Consider the following 21571-nt stretch of genomic DNA (forward strand, 5'->3'; position numbering starts at 1 on the left):
GATATAAACGCAGGGAAAAGCGGATTGTATGCTTTCCCCCGCAATTTGTATAGTGTTGACACTGCTTGATTTTTATACAGAACGTATATAAATGTTCTTCTTATTAAAAATTATTTCTGAAAAAGTAGTACGACTGTTTGTAAAGGTGGTTGATTCCCAGAGTGCAGATGTCCTACAGACATGTTCTGTTCCCACTGACCCGGACAGCAGGAAACCAAAATCAGACAAATTTTACACAGTCATATCACTTTTTCAGAATATTTTTTAAAAAGAAAAACATTTATACGTTCTGTATAAAAATCAAGCATGTCAACAATATACAAATGGGGGGAAAGCACCTTTAGGCTTATTTTCAGTGAAAAGTTGGAATTGTTAAATAAAACGTCCTTCAATATCCTAAAAAAAGGTTTTGTAGCTCAGTTGTGTTAGCAGTACAAAGGTCATGAGTTGGATTTTCAGGGAACACACATATTGAACTTAAATGCAACTTAAAGTCACTTTGGATAAATGCACACACCCAATGCATCCATGTAAAAAGCAAACATTCATTTTAAGAGCTAAGCCTGCATATGTTCAGTGGGATTTTGCAGGATACTTTCTCAACGCAAGTTAGCTTTTAGACAATGATATAAATGAACACAATAATGTTATTTGGCTTTTAAACAGCTTTATTTACATTTCAACATGCTCCAACATACAGTATTCGTGTGTTAAGACATTAACTGAGCGTCTTCAGAGCCGTTTCCCTGAAGTCAATGACACGCTAAATCCCAGAGCCTTGTTGTTCAACATCATAGAGCCCATCACCTTATAACGTTACATCATCCATGAAAGTTGCATTAAACCTTTGACAAAGTGGTCACTACTACACGCACACGCACTTGTCACGAGCATTATCCGACTCGGATCGGTTTACAATCCGCTTTTCCCTGCGTTTATATCGGTCAACAATTGTATTTTTCCTCTTACTATTTTTGGTACGCTAAAAGTCCCTTGTGGCTTCTCGGTTCGATCGATTCGAGCTAACATAAAGGACGCAAGACATGAATTTTCGATCATAAACTTCTCTTCGTCTGCATTTTGCGCTTCAGAAACGCAGTGACGTGACGTCATGTGCAAACAACCTATGAACGATGTCATCAAACAAAACAACCTGTAAAAATATTAAACTCACAGAGGTAAATAAGTGAATACAACACAAAATAATGCAATTAAAACGCTGAAAATTAAATAAAAACGTATTAATAAAAGTTAAGAAATATAAATCTGTAAATCCCTCCGTATCATCATTTTGTGTAGAATTTGATATCGGCCTAATTCTTTAAACTTTAAAAATCGCATTAAAAACAAAAAGTCCAATAACTAGTTTTAGTAATAAAAAATACATTAATAAATTAGATGAATAATAAATGAATCTAAATAGTAAATGAATCATGTTGTGGGCCAATGCGCATCTTGAGAGATAGCGTTCATTGAGCCTACGTCACTGCGTATTAGTTCCGCTGCTCGTTTTCTTTATTATTTTTTAGGCCAGTTGGGTCTTTTATTTTAATTGGATCATTTTAGTTTTTACTGTACGATGTTTTATTTTAGTATTGTGATTTTCGGTCACGAATAAAAAAACATTTATGTTAAAAGAATCTTCATTTTTATCGGACTCCAAACAAAGCAACAACACTATCCGGCGATTTGTTAATAATTTATTACTAAAGCTATTTTTCGTTTGTATTTTTTTAAATTAACACGATTAGTATTAAAAAACAAATAGATTTGGTCTAATTACAAAACGACGTACGACGTATGTCGTCATCTGCGTATCTCCCGAAACATCTGTCACTAGGCAACGACCGCGTAGCGTATACGTTCTACAAAAATCAAACATTCGTTTGACGAGCCGCTGGATGAGACGGAGCGATTTTCAGATTTGCTTTTACATTTCTTAACTTTTATTAATAGATTCTTTTCGTTAATTCATTCATTTAACAATACACTTTCATCTGAATTACTTACTGTCATATTTTTGTCTTGTTTTAACATTTCTTGTATTTAACGTATTCTCATTCTGTGAGTTGCTTATTTTTACAGGTCAGATGACATCGTTCATCGGAGGAAACTCTTGTGCAGCTGGCGTACCGAGGGATCAGATCGCCTCGTTGTTCGTGGGGGATCTTCATCCAGAAGTGTCCGAGTTCTTCCTCCATCAGACGTTCAGCCCGTTCGGTCCGATCCAGTCCGTGCGGGTCTGCAGAGACAGGGTGACTTGGCGATCCCTGCGGTATGGTTATGTTAACTTTGTTAACCTCGCCATTGGTAAGTTATCTCTCCATTCTTCACCTTAACGTCTTGCTAATAAACATTTTGAATTTGTAATTTACAGTCCTGTGTCTTTTTCTCTCTGATGTTTCTTTTCCCTGTAAATCATCTTTAAATTAAGCTATATGAAGTGTGCCATATAAATAAATTTGCTACGTCTTGTCTCTTATCAACTCTGTCTTTCAGCTGAGAGTGCCATGGACGCCCTGATGTGTCAGGATCTTCTGGGCAGACCCATGCGAATCATGTTCTCCCAGCGTGATTCCACTCTGAGGACGACTGGGGTCGGGAACTTCTTCATCAAGGGTCTGGCCAGCAGCATCGATGGTGCCAGCCTTCATGACAGCTTCTCTCTTTTTGGGAAGATCCTGTCCTGCAAGGTAACATCTGCAGTTTGATTGTTTTCGTATATAAGGTAGATCATGTGTTGATGTCTGAATTCATCTTGGTTTGTCAAGGTGGTCTGTGATGCAAATGGATCCAAAGGTTATGGATTCGTCCACTTTGCCACCTTTGAAGCGGCAGAGAAGGCCATCAAAGCTCTTGATGGCATGTTGTTGGACGACCAGCTAGTGTAAGTGGATCTCAGTTGTACATCTTGTACTTTGTCTCGTCTAATCGTATAGAGTCGAGCTCATTTGGTTTGTGTTTTAAAGGTCCATTGGCCACTTTAAAACCTTTGAGGAGCGTCACGTTGAGCCGAAGGTCATGGCCCAGGACAATGAGAGGCACTACCCGGTATCCAAAGCGTTTTATTACTTAACAAATCTTTAGTGAATGTTGAAATGTTCTTGTGTAACCGACTGGATCTTGTCTGTTAAACAGGGGGTGAGTCTGTACGTGTGTAATCTGCCCTATAGCTTCAGTGAGCAGCAGCTGTACAGAGCGTTCTCACCCTTTGGAAGCATCATCAGTGCCAAGGTATGATGCTTATTGTCTTATTGTGATTAGTCAATAACAATTAAAGTGAAAGACTTCAACGAGTGCTTCTCTCCGTTCAGTTGATGATGGAGGCCGGACGCAGCAGAGGGTTTGGATTTGTCAGCTTCTCCACCCTCGAAGATGTGACTACTGCTGCGTCGGTCATGAACGGGCGTATGGTTGCCGGCAGGGCGTTGCGGGTCTCTCTGTCTCACCACAATGAGCGGAAGACCCAGTCTGAGAAGCAGGACAGCAGCAGTGAATCACTTCCTGCTGGGCAGTTCACCTCTGTTGTTCCTCAAGTGAGATGAGCCACTATTACGATTGAAATCCAATAACAATTCATGTAATTAGCTGAACTTCATTTCATGCATTTGACAGGTTCAAAAACGCCTTGACGTTCACCCTGCAAACAAGCTGGCGCTCCAGCCCATCAGTCGACAGACAGCAGCGGGCATCCTCTCTCAGAGTCAGTAGCCTCTTTATATCTTTCTCATTCTGTAAATGATGCTTCATCAGCCCTTCGTATTCACATTATTATTCACTCCAAAGTATTTATAGAGGATGTACATCTTTGCCTGTCTACAGGTGAGAGTCTCCGCCCACTGATGCCTGTCGTCCTGCTGGATGCTGTTTATACTCAGCCTCCGCGCCTGCTGGTCTCTCAGGTGCTTCTGGAATACTGGGTCAGTTCTCATGCATCTGATCTCACTTCCACATCCTGAATGACAAGATCACAGAACACAAGTTAGGAATAGTATTCAAATAATAGAGTGACGCATGTTGGTGTGTGCAGGCAAGTCAAGCGGAGTTGGATGTGTGGCGTCCCATGCGACTGCTCGCCCTGCCTGCACCCGGTGATGATACTGAAGTTATCACTCAGTGTGAGTAGAGTCATGTTGACTTTCGTAATGTTTCTCTTGGATTATCACTTTAGACTAAATATGTCCAAGACAAACAAACACTCGTAGAGAGCTTTTATTGCTTCATACTACGGTCTTTTCTCTTGTTTCCTGCAGTATCTCAGATTCCTAAAATTCTGCCTGATGGTGCAACACCTCCTGTCAAAACAGAAGCTCAACAGGTAGAAATCTCTTCATGAAACTTTGGATCATTCATAGTTTGAGTTGAATTAAACAAGTGCTCAAACATCTTTCTCTTTACTGTAACAGCTGGGTGAGTCTTCACCTCAGTCACCATCCATGTGGGGGCGCTGGTTCTGGATGACATTAAATAGATGTTTGACGTCCAAAAGCCGGAGCTGCCCCACCAGCTGGAGCATCATGAATGCACAGACAACACGCAGACGTTGTAAGTGTTGGAATTCTGCTGTTAAAATATAGCAATGCATGAATCTATGCTGTGAGGTTGTGCTTTAGCAGATAAAGTTGTAACGTTGCGTTAAATATAAAGTTTGTGCTTGTTTTAGTGTGTAACCGCTCATGTTTGTGTTTTTCCAGACAAATGGATCTATGGCAGAACGCTCGCGCAGAACAAGTCAATCACGAAGCCATGATGAATATGTCAAAGCTGTTCATTGTAAATAATTGTACATATGTAAATAAAAATAGCGTAAGAATGAATTTGAGTCTGAAGTTTTCTAAGCTTAGATTTTTTATTGATCTGGGCTTTAAAAGCTGCTTTTGTAAACAATATAGATAGAAAAGTATTTTATCAGCAAACACATCACTTTACTTTTTATGAATTTATTTACCATCTTGAACACTTTACATTGCTCATAAAATGTTCCTGTAACTCAGTTTTGTTAGTAGTGCAAAGGTCAGGAATTTGATTCTCAGGGAACACATGTTGATAAAATCTACAACTTAAATGCAACCTGAAGTCACTTTGGATAAAAAGCAAACCAATGCATTAATGTAAAAAGGCAAACATGAATTTTAAGAGCCAAGCTTGCGTATGTGTAGTAGGATTTTGTATGATACCTTGAATGTTAATTGGAAATGAGTTTGTATGCAATAACATTATTAAAGCAACAATGTAACAGCGAGTGTCTTTTGGCTTTAAACAGCTTTATTTATAGTTCATACATAGGGCTGTCACGATTATTAAATAATCGTCTCATCGCGATTGTTTGACCTCATCGCAATGGTTTCAGATCATCGCAATTATTGCACATCTCTATAGAAGACACTAGGGGAAGCTGTAGTGCATCTGCATATTGCATATTTTAGTGTATATATTGTTACTAAAGCATGGTAATACTTGTAAACTGTACCAGCACAACACAATCACTTAAAAAAAAAAACTAAAACATATACAAATTACCTGCAGTACAATTTAATATTATTTACACATCCAACTCTGCTTGACTTGCCTGCACACACCAACATACATCACTCAGTCATAGTAACACACTCTATGTTTAGCACAAGTAAATAGACTCACTTTCTGTGTTTGTATTATATTAATACAAAAAAAACAACAACACATTTTAGATATTTTTTATTTTAATATATAAATATATATATATATATATATTTATATTTATATATTAAAATAAAAAATATCTAAAATGTTTAGTTATTATTCTTAGCAAAAATACAACAAAATAGTACCATGACAATCTCGCTTATCTTAGATATACAACTTTTATTAACAAAACGAATAAAGATGAATGATATGCTATAGTATATCAGCGTAGTAGAAACAAATAAATGAAAGATATCTGGATTTTACTTTAAAGTAAATTATGTTTTTGAATGTTTTGTTATCCAGTGTTCATTCTTCACTCCTGTTAATTTTTGTGTTGCTGTTGGTTTTCCTTATTAATATCTTATAAATTCTAAAGTTAATGATTTTTGGCATTTGGTTTAAAATGATGTAATTGCGACATATGAAATATGTTATTTTTAAATAATTCTTTGGGCATTTTACTGCCACCTTGTGGGTGTTCACAATTTTTGTTCAGTGCAAGCAGGAAGTAGTCAAAGACTCATGGTGGTAATTGTGTTGCTTGCATCTAGTTTTCTATATTTACGTTTGCCTGAGACACTATTTGTCTGCAAATAGCATAATTTAGATCATTTTCAAAATTATTAAACCAAAGTGTTATATTGTAAATAGAAGTGTCTCGTTCTTTTACTGACAAGTTACATGCCATTGTGTTTATCATTTTTTGGTTTATCTACTGATTTTTCTGTTCTGTTCTGATTTTTCTCAATTTTTTGTTTTGTATTAAAAATGTTATAATGGAAATTATGAAACCTCCTTTAAATTAAAATCAAGAAAAGCACACCTTGAGACATTTATTTGAGTTCAATGCCTGATGTCAGCTCGCTGTCTAACTTTGTAAAGCTACACATTGTAAGGACAGTACAATGTAAACATTTACATTTATGCATTTGGCAGACTCTTTTAAGCGACTTATATTGTATTATACTGTATTTACTGAAATTTATGACTTATGAATCTGATATCTTATTAATATAATCTTTATTTAGCTGAAATGTATTTGTCTTCGTTTTTATTCATTCTGATTCACTATATATAAAGGAAGGATAAATCAAAGACGGTATGGAGAGATTTATACAATCTGACCTGAGTGACATCAGTTTACAGTGAGGATTCTCCAAGCCAGCAGAGAGCAGCTTCTCTCCTGAATCTCCTAGATCAGTGGTTCTCAAACTTTTCAGATGAGGTACCACCTTTAATTAAATTAGTTGTTCCAAGTACCACCTAATGACCGCCAGTTCATTCAGACAGTGAATCAGATTAATGGATTTCTCTGTAGACGGATTCTCGTTGATCTTCTGTTTAATGTACTCAGCAGTCTCATCTTTCTTGTAGGAGCATCTTCTCATCAGTGTCAGTAGATCCTGTAAGAGAGTCTGATTGGACTCCTGTGAGAGACCCAGAAGAAAACGCAGGAACAGATTCAGATGTCCATTCTGACTCTGTAAAGCTTCTACAGCTCTCTGATGCAACTCACGTACAACCTGTTTTTAATGTTTCACTGTGCCAAAAATTTTAGAGAACCAAGCTGGCTTAGGACCAAACACGTTTGTGTTATTGTTTGTGAAGGAGAAGTGAGCATAAAGAGCTGCTTGATGTTCCTGGATGCTCAGATGAACAAAGCAGTAAACTTTCTCCTTATACAAGCCCGACTCCTCTCTGAAGATCTGAGTGCACAATCCCGCAAGCTTCTGCAGCATCAATGCTGCACTCTATCAGGTCTTTCTTATGGAAAATTGGACAAGTCTAAAGATCATGTCTTCATCTCTTACATTCTCCTCATAGTCCTTCTGATGTTTGTCTGAATGATCAGGAAGTGTGTGTACATTTGATTGCGAGTTGTGGGTATCTTTCTGGTCTTTGCTTCACTCATCATTCTCTCTAGAACAGTGGCTGAAATCCAGCAGAACACTGGAATGTGACACATGATGTAGAGGCTCCTGGATGACTTCAGGTGTCTTATGACTGTATTAGCCAGACTCTCATCACTGATTCTCTTTGTGAAGTATTCCTCCTTCTGTGGGTCACCAAATCCTCTTACCTCAGTGACTCGATCAACACACTCAGAGGGGATGAGATTCGCTGCTGCTGGTCTGAAGGTGATCCAGATGAGAGCAGATGGAAGCAGATTCCCCGCGATGAGGTTTGTCAACATCACGTCCATGGAGTCTGATTTACTTGCTTCACACAACCTCACGCATCTGTGAAAATCCAGAGACACGACACTCATCCAAGCCATCAAAGATGAACAACACTTTATATTCACCACTGGATATTTTCTTTTCTTTCGTATCTGAATAGAAAAGATGAAGAAGATCTAAAAGACTGAGTGTTCTATTCATCATCAAATTCATCTTTCTAAAAGGAAGTGGAAATATGAGGTGGACATCCTGATTTTCTTTCTCTTCAGCCCAGTCCATAATGAACTTCTGCACAGACACTGTTTTTCCAATGCCAGCGACTCCCTTTGTCATCACAGTTCTGATGGGTTTGTCGCCGTTGACTGACTGACTTTAATGAAGATCGATCTTGTCCCAAATAACAACAATGGGACAACAAGTGTGGTTGACTTCACGTGGCTCTGAGCAGACTGATCAGCGTATGACAACAAAGTACCGCAAGAGTGATTAGAAAGCACTGCTCGCTCTTTCTGGCGTGATGACCTTAAGTCTGTCCCAAAATGCACTCCCATGTACCCTTGTGGACTTGTGCCTATAGTGCACTTCCTGATGTCACCAAGTGTGGACTCGGAGGAGGTCCACAAGACTGGAGTGCGCCATTTGGGACAGAAAAGCAATTTGCCTTTTCACATTATGGCGACAGTGACCGGAAGTAGGAAAAATCTTTTTCCCGTCCTACCATAGCCATTCATTATTATTATATAGCGGTGGCAGCTTTTAAGGTAGAAACAACGTTCAGATGTCATGAACAGGAAATTTGGTTTAATCATTTGTAAAAATAATGTCATATATGTTATTAAAAGATAAATTTATATTTAATTAGTCAAAAAAACCTGTCAAAATGATTTGCTGCATCCGGGTTACCGTGTGTTATTTATTTTGAGAGGTTGTTATAGAGGAATAACGAACATGCAAATGTCCCGACTGGCCAATCAGAATCAAGCATTCGAACGAGCTGTGTAATAAGTAAGGGATAATGTACAGGCATCCAGTTAATGTACAGGGTCTTGTATCAGACTGAAGGGGCTTATTTCGCGATAACAGCTGGCTGCTTGTATATTATCCCACTTATTACACGACTACTTGCCACATGAGAAAAAACTGGACATGAAATGTGAATTTGAAATGTTTTATTAGATCATTTTTACTGAATGCAGACCTTCCGCGAGGAAAAGCCGTTTACTTTCGGCTTTAAGGTAAGAAACGACGTTCAAATGTCACGAACATTCAAGTTGGTTTAATTATTTGAAAATATAATGTCATATGTGATTAAAAGACATATTTATATTTAATTTTGTGTAATATTAAACTGCACCTGTCAAAATGATTTGCATCATCCGGTTACTGGGTGTTATTAGTTTCGAGCGGTTGTTATCTGAGAATAACAACCCTTGGAATCCACAAATGTGTGCACTGATCCACAAATGCGTGCACTGATCCACAAATCCACAAATAAATGCCATTAAAATAAATTTGTAAATATTTTTTATTTGCAAATCTCATTGTATTTTTTTGTGAATTCCATTTCTTTTTGTGGAACGTCTAACATATATTTATGGTTCGCTTTTTGAGCGTATGTGGATTTAAAAAATGTTTGTGAAACTCTCTATATTTATTTGCGGATCATAGTTTATTTATTCAGAATATTACAACATTTCTGATCCCATAGAAGAAGACCGACACAAAAGCAACACGCCGAAGCGGAGGAGCCAAAACACTACAACAAAGAGTTTGAGTGCAATGGAGAACGAATTCGACGAGCGTTTGTGTGAGGAGATTCGAAAATATCTGCATTTATATAATTCAAGTTTAAGAGAATATAAAGATGTGTTCAGGGCGGACGCGTTTGTGTGCGAGCCGTACCCAGAAAGCCAAGTGTACCCGCGCCTGTTCTAGTGTCTGTTCTGTGAAGTGATCGAAGCTAGAGCATTAAGCAGAAAAAGGTTTTCCCTACTTGTGGCTGTCTCATTTCGTAAGGCTGCGTCCTCCAGAGGTCTCATTTGAAGCCTGCTACGTCATCAAGGCTGTCTCGTTTCATAAAATCAGGTAGGACTCTCCGGAGGCACCCTTCAAATGCGTCCTTCTTTGACAGGAATTCGAGGACACATGAGCTGTATCCTCTGTTATTTGAATAAACTGCAACAGCTGTACATTCAATCAAATATGTGGTGTTTAAATATTAACAGTTTACAATTTGTGTCACGTTTTTTTATCTTAGCAGGCATATGTAGTAAATAGGTTTACAAGTGTTTAGTGATTTTTAAACGTTTTGAAACAGTAAGGCAAAAATTGTATATTTGTTTAACTCTTTTGGCATTGTTTAGGGTAGAAAGTAACCAACTTTTTACCTCTTAAATCATTTAGAAGTCATTTTAATTAATTTGACAGGTGTGCGAGTGCAACGTGTTGTCATAGCAATGTGGTACTTCCTGTTTCCTTTTATGCCAGTATGTCCTACTAAGGCCCTGTCCCAAATGGCACACTCCGTTCTTGTGGACCTCCTCTGAGTCCACACTTGGTGACGTCAGGAAGTGCAGACCTTATTGTGCATAATTCTGATCATTGTGTTGATGTTGTATTTGCACTTTGCACTTTTGGGCTCTGTGTACACCCCAGTTATAAGAAGTATTCATAGGAATGATATTACCATAGATGTGTTAATAATCAGACCAATAACTGTTATACAAGTGAATATATGAAGATGATTTAATGATTTAATGATATAATCAGCATGCTTAAGCAATGATTGAGTGTTGTTTGAACTATAAGTATATTTTTAATCATTTTAACTAAGTATAGAACATATTTCAGCAATATAAAATCCAGTGATGTCGTTGAGGCCTGTTTGAGGCCTGACCTAGATAAAGTTCAGAAGGTCGAACATGTTGTTCACTTTGTGGCCTGAAAACTGGTACCAACAGGAAAACTTATTTTTAAAAACCAAGTGAAGGCCGACATTCCACCATTAGATACAAACCTTGTTGCCTAGAAAACAATAGTGGCAGACAAGACTGATTGGATAATAAAAAATAAAAGATAAAGGGAATTTACCTGATTGGTTTAGGAAAGCACCTCCTTTCCTAAGTTTCACTATAACTGTAGGCTGGAAAACACTTGGTTTTCAGATGACTTGGGACATCTCACTTTGTTTGGCCTGATCAAATAAAGTTAACTCCTTGACACCTGAACCTTCTTTGTCTGAGAGATTTTTTGAACTTCAAGATCGACTTCTACCACATCAACCTATAGGGCACTAGGCACGAGTCCACAAAGTTACATGGGAGTGCATTTTGGGACAGACTTGAGGTCATCACACCGGAAAGAGCAAGCTGTGCTTTCTAATCTCTCTCGTGGTACTTTGTTGTCATACACTGATCAGTCTGCGCAGCACCTCGTGTAGTCGACCACACTTGTTGTCCCATTGTAGTTATTTGGGACAGGAGCTGCCGGTTTTTATTGTTCTGTATTTCATATGTTGATACCACCCGAGCATTATACAATAGATACTTATGTTTGTAATGCATTCATTTGTCATGACGTAAATGCAACTGCTTATGTATATGTATTTATTTGTATACACTATTCTTCTGTATACACTTCTTAATATGCATATATGTTGTTATTTAATATTTCTCTATAATACAGAAGCTGTGTTGTTCAGCTTTACAGAGCCCAGATACAACTAGATATAGATCTACAACAAAACATGGCTTATTACCTTAAGTAAGAAAATGCACTGCATTAAAAGTTTTTATTCTTGAATAGCTGGCTTAATAGAAAATAAATAAGCAATAATATGAATAAGTAACTAATTAATAAATTAATTTTGAATTTTATCAAAACATTGGGTAGGGGACTTCAGTGGAGTCTGTGTCAAGCTTCGGCTTCGCTGAAGACCGCATCGAGGGCACAAAGGAGGCGCTCGCAAGCAGACTTCTGAGCGCTAAAAAGACAAATGGGACACCCTACGGACTCGTAGACTTGGCGAGAACGCGCAATTTAAGTCCACGAGACCGCAAGTGCGCCATTTGGGACAGGGCCTAAGGATGTCTCGTTTAATTCTAAATTTAGAATCCTCCGTTTACCACATCCTTTAGAGGATGATACCTCTGGAGGACGATACTTCTGGAGGACACAAGGACGCAGCCTTACGAAACGAGACACAGCTTGCGAAATAGGTGTATTGGCAAATAGAGAGAGAAAAGCATTCGGCAAATGCTTTTTTAAAAAAGCGATTTAAAATGTGCAAATATTTTATGAATGTATTTTCATTGTTTTATTTTTCTATATTTTAAAACATGAATTTAAAACTGTTTATTTGTTTTATCTATTTATTTATACATTTAAAATGATTTTTTAAATGTAGTGTTTTATTGTTCAATTAAACTACATTTTAAAACACAAATTAAATAAACCATTTAAAAAAACCTATTAATTTTTCTATTCAAAAAGTGATTTATTCATTTACATTTTTGTGTTTTTTTTTTGTGTTAAATTGGTTAAACGATTCTTAATTTTACTTCTAAACGACACTATTGGTCCTCCATATATGTGCAATGTTATATACTTGAGGTTTATTTGAACAGAACATACAAAAATCACAGTGACTTCTAAAATGTTCTACCTTTATATTGCGGTTTCATTGCTGTTTCTGCCGTTCAGAATTTAATCTCTTTTGAAATTCTACTTAATGTGGTCCTAAAGGAGTGTGATCCTGCAGTTTTAAATTGTTTGGTCTGTTCCAAATTCAGAAGCTGCAACAAGTCTGGTGAACACATTTCTCTGTAATGTGAACGTGTTCTAAATTTAAAATAATATACTTTAATCAAATATATCTAATATATTATGTTATGAAACAATAAAAAATATAATATAATTTAATATAATATATAACTTAAAATTACATCATAACCGTACATGCAAAAAACATTCATTCATTGTTTTTTGCATGCGACTTACAAATGTTTAGAAATGGGAAGCTAGGGAAAGATGAACAACATAGAGATATATATTGTTTAAATATCCCTGCTTGTAATAGTTGTATTTGACATATATGTATAATCTGTATTTATCTGTATTTAATATATATATATTTTTATTCTGTGTTATTTGTATGCACCATGGGTCTGAGAGTAACGCAATTTCAATCCTCCATATGTATGTACTGTACATGTGGCAGAATTGACAATAAAGCAGACTTGGACTTGGATCTAAATAAAACCGATTTATGATGTACAAGTTATACATGAAATTTTAGAAAGGTTTGGTGTATGCTAGCTTAGCAAGTTAGCACTTGGTTAACTGTTTGTTAGTTGGTTAATTGTAAAGTAGCTAAAACTTTACAAAACCTTTGATAAACCTGCATGGTAATGGACAAGAAATATATGATTAGATTTGCTGACAGCTTTAATAAATGTTTAAAATTTCCTTTAGCCAACGACTTCTTTGGCTTGTGGTTTTCTCTGATAGGAGAAGTGACTCCCTGCAGAATGAGACTGTGATCACATGATCATCTGAATGATCACATTTCATTTGCTGTAAATGTGTTTAGAGGAAGTTTGTGTTTCCTCTGTGCATTTATGCTGTGTGTGTCTTGAAAGCGCTTTCTCTCTGGAACACAGTCAAGAAATGATTAGCCCGGGTTTGACGTGTGTAAACAGGGTTAAAGAGCAAAGTACTGACCCTTTGAAACAGATGAGTTTCAGTGTGTCCGAGTGTCTACATTCATATGGTATGGATTATAAATTACTTTGATTTGAAACAGGTTTGATCTGTGTTGTAGAACATTCAGTATGGAGAGTCCACAGGAGACGGTCATGCGGATCTCACAGGAGCTTGGCTGTAGCCCCACGTCACGCAGGGCGGCAGAATATCTAGACCAACATGATGAGATCGGACACCTGCGACAGGAGTTTCTCATTCCTAAAATATCTGACCTGCCATCATGTGAGTCAACAGTACAATATCAAACTGAGATTTAATAAATTAAACTGAGATTGGTGAATCGAAAGCGTCTTCTCATTTTGAATGATGACTTTCAGCGGAGTTGTCACTGGTGGATGGTTCTGAAGATTGTGTTTATTTCGTGGGCAATTCTTTGGGTTTACAGCCAAAAAGTGCTAAAAAATATATTGATGAGGAATTAGAAAAATGGGCCAAAACGTGAGTCATCTTTCACTTTGAGATTACACTGCTAGTGCAGTTTACATTAACCAGGCCCTACACAAAGCATTCCTGACTGTCTCAATATTTATTGTTTCCAGGGGTGTTCATGGTCACACGGACGGTTCACGGCCTTGGGCCTGGGCTGAAAACGACTTAGAGGGTCTGATGGCAAATGTTGTGGGTAATTAAGAATTTTTTTTTTTAAATGAATAATGCTGTCAGGTGTCAACAGACTGTTTTTTTTATCACATACCCAATAATATATAAATGCTTTCATAATTGAAACATGAAGCAAAACGAAGCTTTTAAAATGTGCATTTTAATCTTTAAATAGGTGCTAAACAAGAGGAAGTGGCTTTGATGAATGGATTGACCGTCAATTTACATCTTCTAATGGTAAAAAAGGCTTAATCTACAGACTACCTGATGTTATTATTTTCATCATACATAATATTTGTAAATACGATTTTTGCAGCTTTCTTTCTATAAACCGACTCCAAAACGGCACAAAATTCTTCTGGAGGACCGTGCCTTTCCATCGGACCACGTATGTCAAACCAATTTGCACTATACACTGTATCCCTAACTTCAAAGTAATACAGTGCTTGTTTGTTGCTCAAAGACAAGACATTTGCTGAAGAACAGTGTGTCTAAGGCACGTTCAAAGAGTTTCGTTTATTTGGTTTTTGTATGAAAGCAGTTTTCTGAGGTCAGGTCCAGTTCACATTTAAATTGGCCATGAGGAACAAGCTTCATTTTATTTTTTCAAGTTTAGTTTTAACTTCAGCTTGTCAAAATAACCAGTCACACACACAAATATGAGTCCCCCTAAATGATAGATAACATTATTTTGTGTTCACCTCATTTTACACCGGTATAAAAGCTACATAAGAAGTATAATTGCAGTATTAATATTTTGCAGATATTAGCAGAAATGAATGAGCGTCAGTGACGAGTATAAAAAAACTAATTGAAGGCCCTGAAAAATGTGTTTTTCTGTGAATGTCACAGTATGCCGTGGGATCTCAGATTCGTCTGCGAGGGTTCAGTCCTGATGACAGCATGCTGCTTATGAAACCCAGACAGGTAATGACATGGCTTCCTGTTTCGTCACCGATCGTTATGACATCACAGCTGACAACACTCTGATTGTTCATCTCAGGGTGAAGAGATCCTAAGAACGGAGGATATCCTGTCTGTTATCGAGCGGGAGGGGGACAGCGTGGCTCTGGTCATGTTCAGTGCCGTTCAGTATTACACCGGTCAGTTTTTCGACATGGAGGCCATTACAAAAGCAGGACATGCTAAGGTGATTTACATACTGTAAACATGGGCTTCATATGATACAAATTTACAGGAATAAATCCTGTTTCATAATGTAATCAGAAAGCACAAGTTCACATTTACAGTAATAACAGTGTGTGCGTTCAGGGATGCTTGGTGGGATTTGATTGTGCTCACGCTGTAGGAAACGTAGAGCTGCGACTTCATGACTGGAACGTGGATTTTGCCTGCTGGTGCTCCTATAAGGTAAACGTATCTACAGTATGTGCTTGTAATATAGTTGTGTGTAATACAATATATTGTGTAATATAGTGCAGACATCTTGTCTTAGAAGGGGGCATTAAAGAAATAGTGACTTTCTTTGTTCTGTAGAATTGGTAACCGTAAGAAAAACACAATCGACTTCCATTGTATGGACACAAAACCACTGAGACATTTCTCCAAATATCTTCTTTTGTCTTCCAGAAGAAAGTCTTATACAGGTTTTGAGCCACATGAGGAAGAATAAAAAATGTATTTATTTTTTGGTGTACTATCCCTTTAAAGAGTGTTTCAGGCAGAGGGTAGAAAAGAGGAACTGCAGAAATATACAGTATGCTTCTAACAGTATTTCTCAGTGGTAACTAATGTGTGTTTTGTTCAGTACGTGAATTCAGGGGCAGGGGGTTTGGCAGGCGCTTTTATACATGAGAAGCACATGGACACAGTCAGACCAGCGTGAGTATCATACTGATCATCTCCAGCAAACACTTTCTCCTGAAATACAGCCAGTAAAAACTCTCATGAAGTGTGTTTGTCTTCTCAGGCTGGTGGGCTGGTGGGGACATGAACTGAAAACCAGATTCTTGATGAACAATGGTATTTGATTTCTGTTTTGATATAAGTCACTGCACACCTTATAGTGAACAATTCAACAATTCAACTCAGTGTCAGAAAAAACATATATCAGTAATAGTTCTTAACGCCTAAAATATGAAAGGTTTTAGAAAAGGGTTTGGCAAGATATAAGGGGATAAATGGTGGAGACTACATGAAAAGGACCTGAGGTTACAACCTGCTTACTGCTGCCATCTTCTGGACACAGACTTAGTTACAGTCTGTACAGTTGTAAATGACGTGTTTAGACGTGTTTTAATTTGCTAGATTTAGTCCAAATATAATCTACAGTGTATAACTACACCTAAAAAAATTAAATTGTGAGCTTTAAGAAGTGTTTACCTGACCCATGATAATAAGTGTGTATATTCCGGCAGAATTGAAGCTCCAGTCTGGTGTTAATGGATTTCGTCTGTCAAATCAGCCAATCTTATTAGTGTGCCCCCTACAGGCCAGTTTAGAGGTGAGACGGCATAAAAAATAATCTTATACAATTTCTTATAAAGAAAAATAAGGGGAATTCTGAAAATCAAGCTTTGTTTGTATAGAAATATAATAATCAAATATAATAATAATTGAATTCACAAAAATATCCCAGTTCAACATCCACTTAATTCTTAATACTGTATGATGTTACCTGGGCAATAAATGACAGTTTTTATGTTTAGTAATAGTTGTTAAAGAGTTTCACCCACCTGTATGGTGTTGTCATTTTAAGCATCTGGGAATATGTTGATCTTTTGTAATAGTTGTGTATGAGACCACCACTGTAATTGCGCTTGAAGACATTTATTTAGAAATGGACAAAATGAGTATTTTTTGCAATGTAAGAATGATATTAATTCAATGAAATTTTCTATATAATGAACTATTCTTGTGTCCAGATTTTTAACAAGACGAGCATGAAGGACTTGAGGACGAAGTCTGTGCTTCTGACAGGCTATCTGGAGTACCTCCTCAAACATTACTACAGCAAAGATGAGTCAAACCCAGACAAGGCCTACATTGAGATCATCAGTCCGTCAGAGCCGCAGGAGAGAGGCTGTCAGCTGTCCATCTGCTTCTCACTGCCCATCAGACACGTGTTTAAAGAGCTGGAGAAGAGAGGAGTTGCGGTATGTTACAAATCAATCCGATACACTCTATATCACAGTAACAGACCTCATGAAACATGAGTAATGGCTGAGAGTGTCTGTACAGAAAACACACAGGAAAATAGTGGAGGATATATGGAGACTTACAGTGCATTAAAAACCACTGTGGAAGTTAGACAGAGCTGATCGAATTAAAGGGCAACAAGGGGTCAAAGCGCTCAATGTGTCTAATGTATGCTTTTGTTTAGTAAGGCGTCACATTACAGAACAATTTTGGGTGACTTATTTTTCATGTATGTTTTTCATTCCAGATAAAAAATACACCTCATTTACACTGCCATAAGTGTACTTAAAGTGCTGTATTTTTACACATAAAGTTTGTACTTAATATACAAAAAATAAACAATTTAGTACTTCTATTCGGGGTGTCTTAAAAAAGCAGCATATTAAAAAATACTGAAAGCTAAAATTTGTGTATATTAAGTACAAAATTAGTGTTTGTAAATAGAGCGCTTTAAATGCATTTAAGTGTATTTTAGTGCACTTTGGGATATTATTTACAATAACAGTGAACACATGAAAACAGCACAAATACTATGATAAATAAAAAACTAAACTAAAACAACACAAACAACTAAAAAACTATGGAAAATATAAACAAAACTGTTAGCCAACTTTTAGCATCTTCTAAATATAGCCATGCATTTAGATCGAGAGCTATTTAAGATCATGAATAACGTTTCAGTCAAGTGACCCTAAACCTTTGAATAGTAGCGTACAGATATAAAATTGATTGTGAATAATGTTTTCTATTGACTTCAAACTTTAAACAGTATTCTGAAAAATGACGCATCACCAATGACATCAATGACACATGTTTATCTGGTGTTTCAGTGTGATATGAGAGAGCCAAACGTGCTGCGGGTCGCTCCTGTCCCTCTGTACAACACCTTCACTGATGTGTATCGCTTTATTACTGTTCTGGGATCAGCTCTGAGCAACTGTAATAAACTCCAGCGAAGCTGAGCGCTGATTCAACTTCTGGACCCCTTTGACAGGATATTAAAGTGTTCGGATAATCAGCGATCAGTTGAATCAGTAGTTGTGTGAATCAGTGTTTAAAAATGGCCAGTAAAGATTCATCTTCAATTCACTTTCTATTTTGTGTCTTTTAATAGAGAAATTGTGCGTATGATGAGGATTGCAGGAGATCATTTGAATATAAAGAAAGACTAATAAGAGCACATTGGTGACATTGAGGTTGTTAACTTTCTTGTGATGATCTGGTGACTCATGTGTTTGTTGTAGAGTTGCACACATCATTTTCCTGAGTTGTTCTTATCCAATTAGAAGAGAGTTTCTGACATGTGCTCCACTGACGGAGTGAGTCGCTTTGACTGATGTCTTTTCCATTGTTACACATTGTTGGCATATCAATATGCAGATGGTAAATGGATGAACCTGATGAAATTGTTAAGCAGGGACGCATCTTAACCTCAAAACTGTTTAAAAAACAACAAGACATTGATTCATTTACAGTGTTTGTTAAAGGATCATTTTATAGCGTGTAACAATATTGTGGTATCATAAATGTAAATGACAGCATTTTCATTTTTGGGTGAACTGACTTTTATTCCTATCTTGCCCTGTAAGAACCTGGACACATTGGCCCTTGAAGAAAAATGATGGGGGATGTAAAACACACCAAATGGGCCATAAAATAAAATAATATTTTGTTTTAACAGTGCCTACTACAGTATATATTACATGTCAGCACAATGTTTATGTAACTTATTTTATATAAATTTGGTCAAAATGTAATCATTTTTTTGCTAACAATGAAGATAAATCACTCTTAGGCAATTTTATATGATAAATATAAATAATATAAAACATGTTTGCTATGTAACACCATAAACTACCATTATTACACCCCTAAGTGTTACTTGCTTTGAGGTGTTAAGATTTCAAACGATGACAGAATTGTTATTTTTGGGTGAACTATTACTTTAGCTCAGCCTGGTCATTGTCTATTTTTAGAGACGTAGGATGCCCTCTTTCTAATTTAACAGTATTTTATAAACTGTCACCGTGACAAACACACAACAACAGAACACACAGACACCACATACAACTATAGTGTAAAAATGTCTTGCATTGTGTGCTCGGACTGATAAACACGATGAAAGACTGTACTGTAAAAAGCTTGTAATATTTCTGGCTGTGATCCAGAGTCTCAGAGTAAGTTCAGAGATGAGCAGCTCAGGTCAGAGGTCATCATGTGGGTGTCTGGATCGATTCGTGCAGGATGCCAGATTTTCTGGAATGCGATGGTCCTTCATGCTGTGCCTGCAGCCTTTGACATAACTCTTGATCTTTTCAAACATAAAAAACAGCATCAACACAGAGACTGTCATTGAAATAAACACAGACAAACATTGTCTGTCTGGTTTTTAATAGGTTAGAGTCTGAAAAACTCAAACAAATCAAAAGCTGTATGAAAATCAAAACTGTTTGATGTACTCTACAGCCGAGAACAAAATAGGAGACCATTCCAAATTTTCATTCAATCAGCATTTCTAGATGTATTGTGGTCATTCCAGTCCAGTGTCTGCTGAATTCCAACAAAATCAAACCTCAGGAGTGACATAAAGTCATCCAACAGCAATGTGAAAGACACATGAAAACTGTGATAAAAATCAAGGTTATCACATAAAAATAATTTTTGAACTTTTCCTAAATACATGTACAAATATTACTGTTGTATTCTTAAAAGCGAATATGAACTTATTTTCTTTGCTGTATTTGAGGTCTGAATAAATACAGAGCATCTGTTATTTTCACCTGTTTCTCCAGTTCTCATTTTCTGCAAATAAATACAAATAGAAGCAATATTTTCATTTGAAATTTGGTAGAAATATTGTTAGTAGTTCACAGAATGAAACAAAAATTATAATTTTACCCAAACACCTAATCGTAAACTTAGAAAACTGGAAATAATTTTGAAACAGTCTCTTATTTTTTCTGCGGCTGTATTGCGAAGAAAGAGAGCGAGAGAAATGAAGAAAGCATTTCAGATATGAAACAATGGTTTAATGTGCGGTGATGTCTCCCAGATCAGACAGTTAAAGCTTGTTATCATGTGAACTGATATCCATTTGAACAACATCTAAATATTCAAAGAAATGAATAATTGAGAATCAATGAAATGTTTGGCTTGTGGCGGCCACTAAGCGTGTTTAATGTTTCATATGTTACTTCCCAGCTAATTACACACATGACATTGTGTGTGTGTGTGTGTGTGTGTGTGTGCGTGCGTGTGTGTGCGTGTGTGTGTTTGTGTTTGGGGTCGGTGCGGCCCGTCAAGAGTCACCAGACGGAGACAGGAAAATAGCGATTGGATTTGAAGAGAACAAGTAATTAATGATGAGGGTGGGCCGCGCTGACCCGAGAGAGAGTTCAGTTGCCACAGTTGATGTGTTGTTCAGTCGCACAGGACTGTGGGTAATTAAAAGCCGGCGCTCACGGGCCGAGGAGGCAGGGCGGTCAGGGCAGGAGATGGATCGGCGGGGCGGTCGGGGGTTCATGGATTACTGTTGTTGTTTAATCGTTCAAGCAGAGTGACCTGCAGTTTGAGGCCACATGTCTGCTCAACAACATCCAGCAATCTGTGTCTATGTTGTTATTTTTTACTATTTTTATCTAAAAATTTGGTGTATTGTTGCCATTTTTGAAACTTGAGCTATCTGATTTTCTCTAGTGGCCTGTGGTGTGAGTGTGACTGCCGCCCATGTGATGGTCATGTGATGTGCAGGTGTCTGGCAGCCTGATGAATTGTTGACAAACACAGAAAGATCTCGAACTATTTTTATCCGTCCTGGTCCTGGTTTTGCTCGGAGCGACTTCAGGCAGACCGGATCGCAGGAAACAGCAACCGATCAAATGCCCGCTGAGCAGAAGGTGTGTGTGTGTGGGGGTTTATTCTCTGTTTATTTCCTGCCACATGTGTCGGCTGTGTTTGATCAAGGGATTTACTGTGTTGGTGTCCATCTGTGTTTGTGTGAGCTCAGGTCTGTCTTTCCTGAAGTGCTTGTCATGCTGAATTCATGTCCATACTGCTGACGCGCGTGTGTGTTTTACCTTGTCATTCTGAGACACGGATCAAAAGATAGACATGTTGAAAATAAATCCAGCCATGACCTTGAGCTCTAACCATGCACACACACACCACACATCAAAGTTACCTAAAAACGTCTACATAAACAC

The 21571-nt window shown here is 37.3% G+C and overlaps 2 protein-coding genes across 6 annotated transcripts; both read left to right on the forward strand.

The window, feature by feature from the left end:
- The first annotated feature begins 2091 nt into the window (after positions 1–2091).
- Positions 2092–6701, forward strand: LOC130556263 (polyadenylate-binding protein 1-like). 2 transcript variants are annotated; one of them, XM_057337067.1, is made up of 10 exons: positions 2092–2693; positions 2772–2887; positions 2970–3051; positions 3139–3234; positions 3315–3536; positions 3616–3703; positions 3823–3920; positions 4031–4118; positions 4254–4318; positions 4407–6701. In XM_057337067.1, exons 1-10 carry the CDS (start codon positions 2511–2513, stop codon positions 4575–4577), a joined length of 1209 nt encoding a protein of 402 aa, XP_057193050.1. In that variant the 5' UTR covers positions 2092–2510; the 3' UTR covers positions 4578–6701. The 2 variants fall into 2 exon arrangements, with proteins under 2 accessions (XP_057193050.1, XP_057193051.1); XM_057337068.1 differs by lacking the exon at positions 4031–4118 and having other exon boundaries at positions 4407–4546.
- Positions 6702–13478: 6777 nt separating this feature from the next.
- kynu (kynureninase) lies at positions 13479–19144 on the forward strand. 4 transcript variants are annotated; one of them, XM_057338070.1, is made up of 14 exons: positions 13479–13560; positions 13669–13832; positions 13928–14048; positions 14150–14232; positions 14386–14447; positions 14527–14598; positions 15063–15137; positions 15214–15360; positions 15483–15581; positions 15979–16052; positions 16141–16193; positions 16589–16674; positions 17096–17326; positions 18200–19144. In XM_057338070.1, the coding sequence occupies exons 2-14, from the start codon at positions 13679–13681 to the stop codon at positions 18329–18331; spliced, it is 1389 nt and encodes a 462-aa protein (XP_057194053.1). In that variant the 5' UTR covers positions 13479–13560; positions 13669–13678; the 3' UTR covers positions 18332–19144. The 4 variants fall into 4 exon arrangements, with proteins under 4 accessions (XP_057194053.1, XP_057194054.1, XP_057194052.1 ...); XM_057338071.1 differs by having other exon boundaries at positions 13485–13617; positions 13694–13832; XM_057338069.1 differs by having other exon boundaries at positions 13485–13832.
- The last annotated feature ends 2427 nt before the right edge of the window (positions 19145–21571 follow it).

This window comes from Triplophysa rosa, linkage group LG7, assembly GCF_024868665.1.
Source record: "Triplophysa rosa linkage group LG7, Trosa_1v2, whole genome shotgun sequence".
Classification (NCBI taxonomy): domain Eukaryota; kingdom Metazoa; phylum Chordata; class Actinopteri; order Cypriniformes; family Nemacheilidae; genus Triplophysa; species Triplophysa rosa.

Bases quoted from the DNA above. Each gene is read 5' to 3' on its own strand.
- LOC130556263 (XM_057337067.1), top strand. From the start codon at position 2,511: ATGGACGCCCTGATGTGTCAGGATCTTCTGGGCAGACCCATGCGAATC. The intron at 3,235-3,314 runs GTATGATGCTTA...CTCTCCGTTCAG, and splicing joins GAAGCATCATCAGTGCCAAG to TTGATGATGGAGGCCGGACG. The intron at 3,537-3,615 runs GTGAGATGAGCC...TGCATTTGACAG, and splicing joins TCACCTCTGTTGTTCCTCAA to GTTCAAAAACGCCTTGACGT.
- kynu (XM_057338070.1), top strand. From the start codon at position 13,679: ATGGAGAGTCCACAGGAGACGGTCATGCGGATCTCACAGGAGCTTGGC. The intron at 15,138-15,213 runs GTAATGACATGG...TGTTCATCTCAG, and splicing joins TGCTTATGAAACCCAGACAG to GGTGAAGAGATCCTAAGAAC. The intron at 15,361-15,482 runs GTGATTTACATA...GTGTGCGTTCAG, and splicing joins CAAAAGCAGGACATGCTAAG to GGATGCTTGGTGGGATTTGA.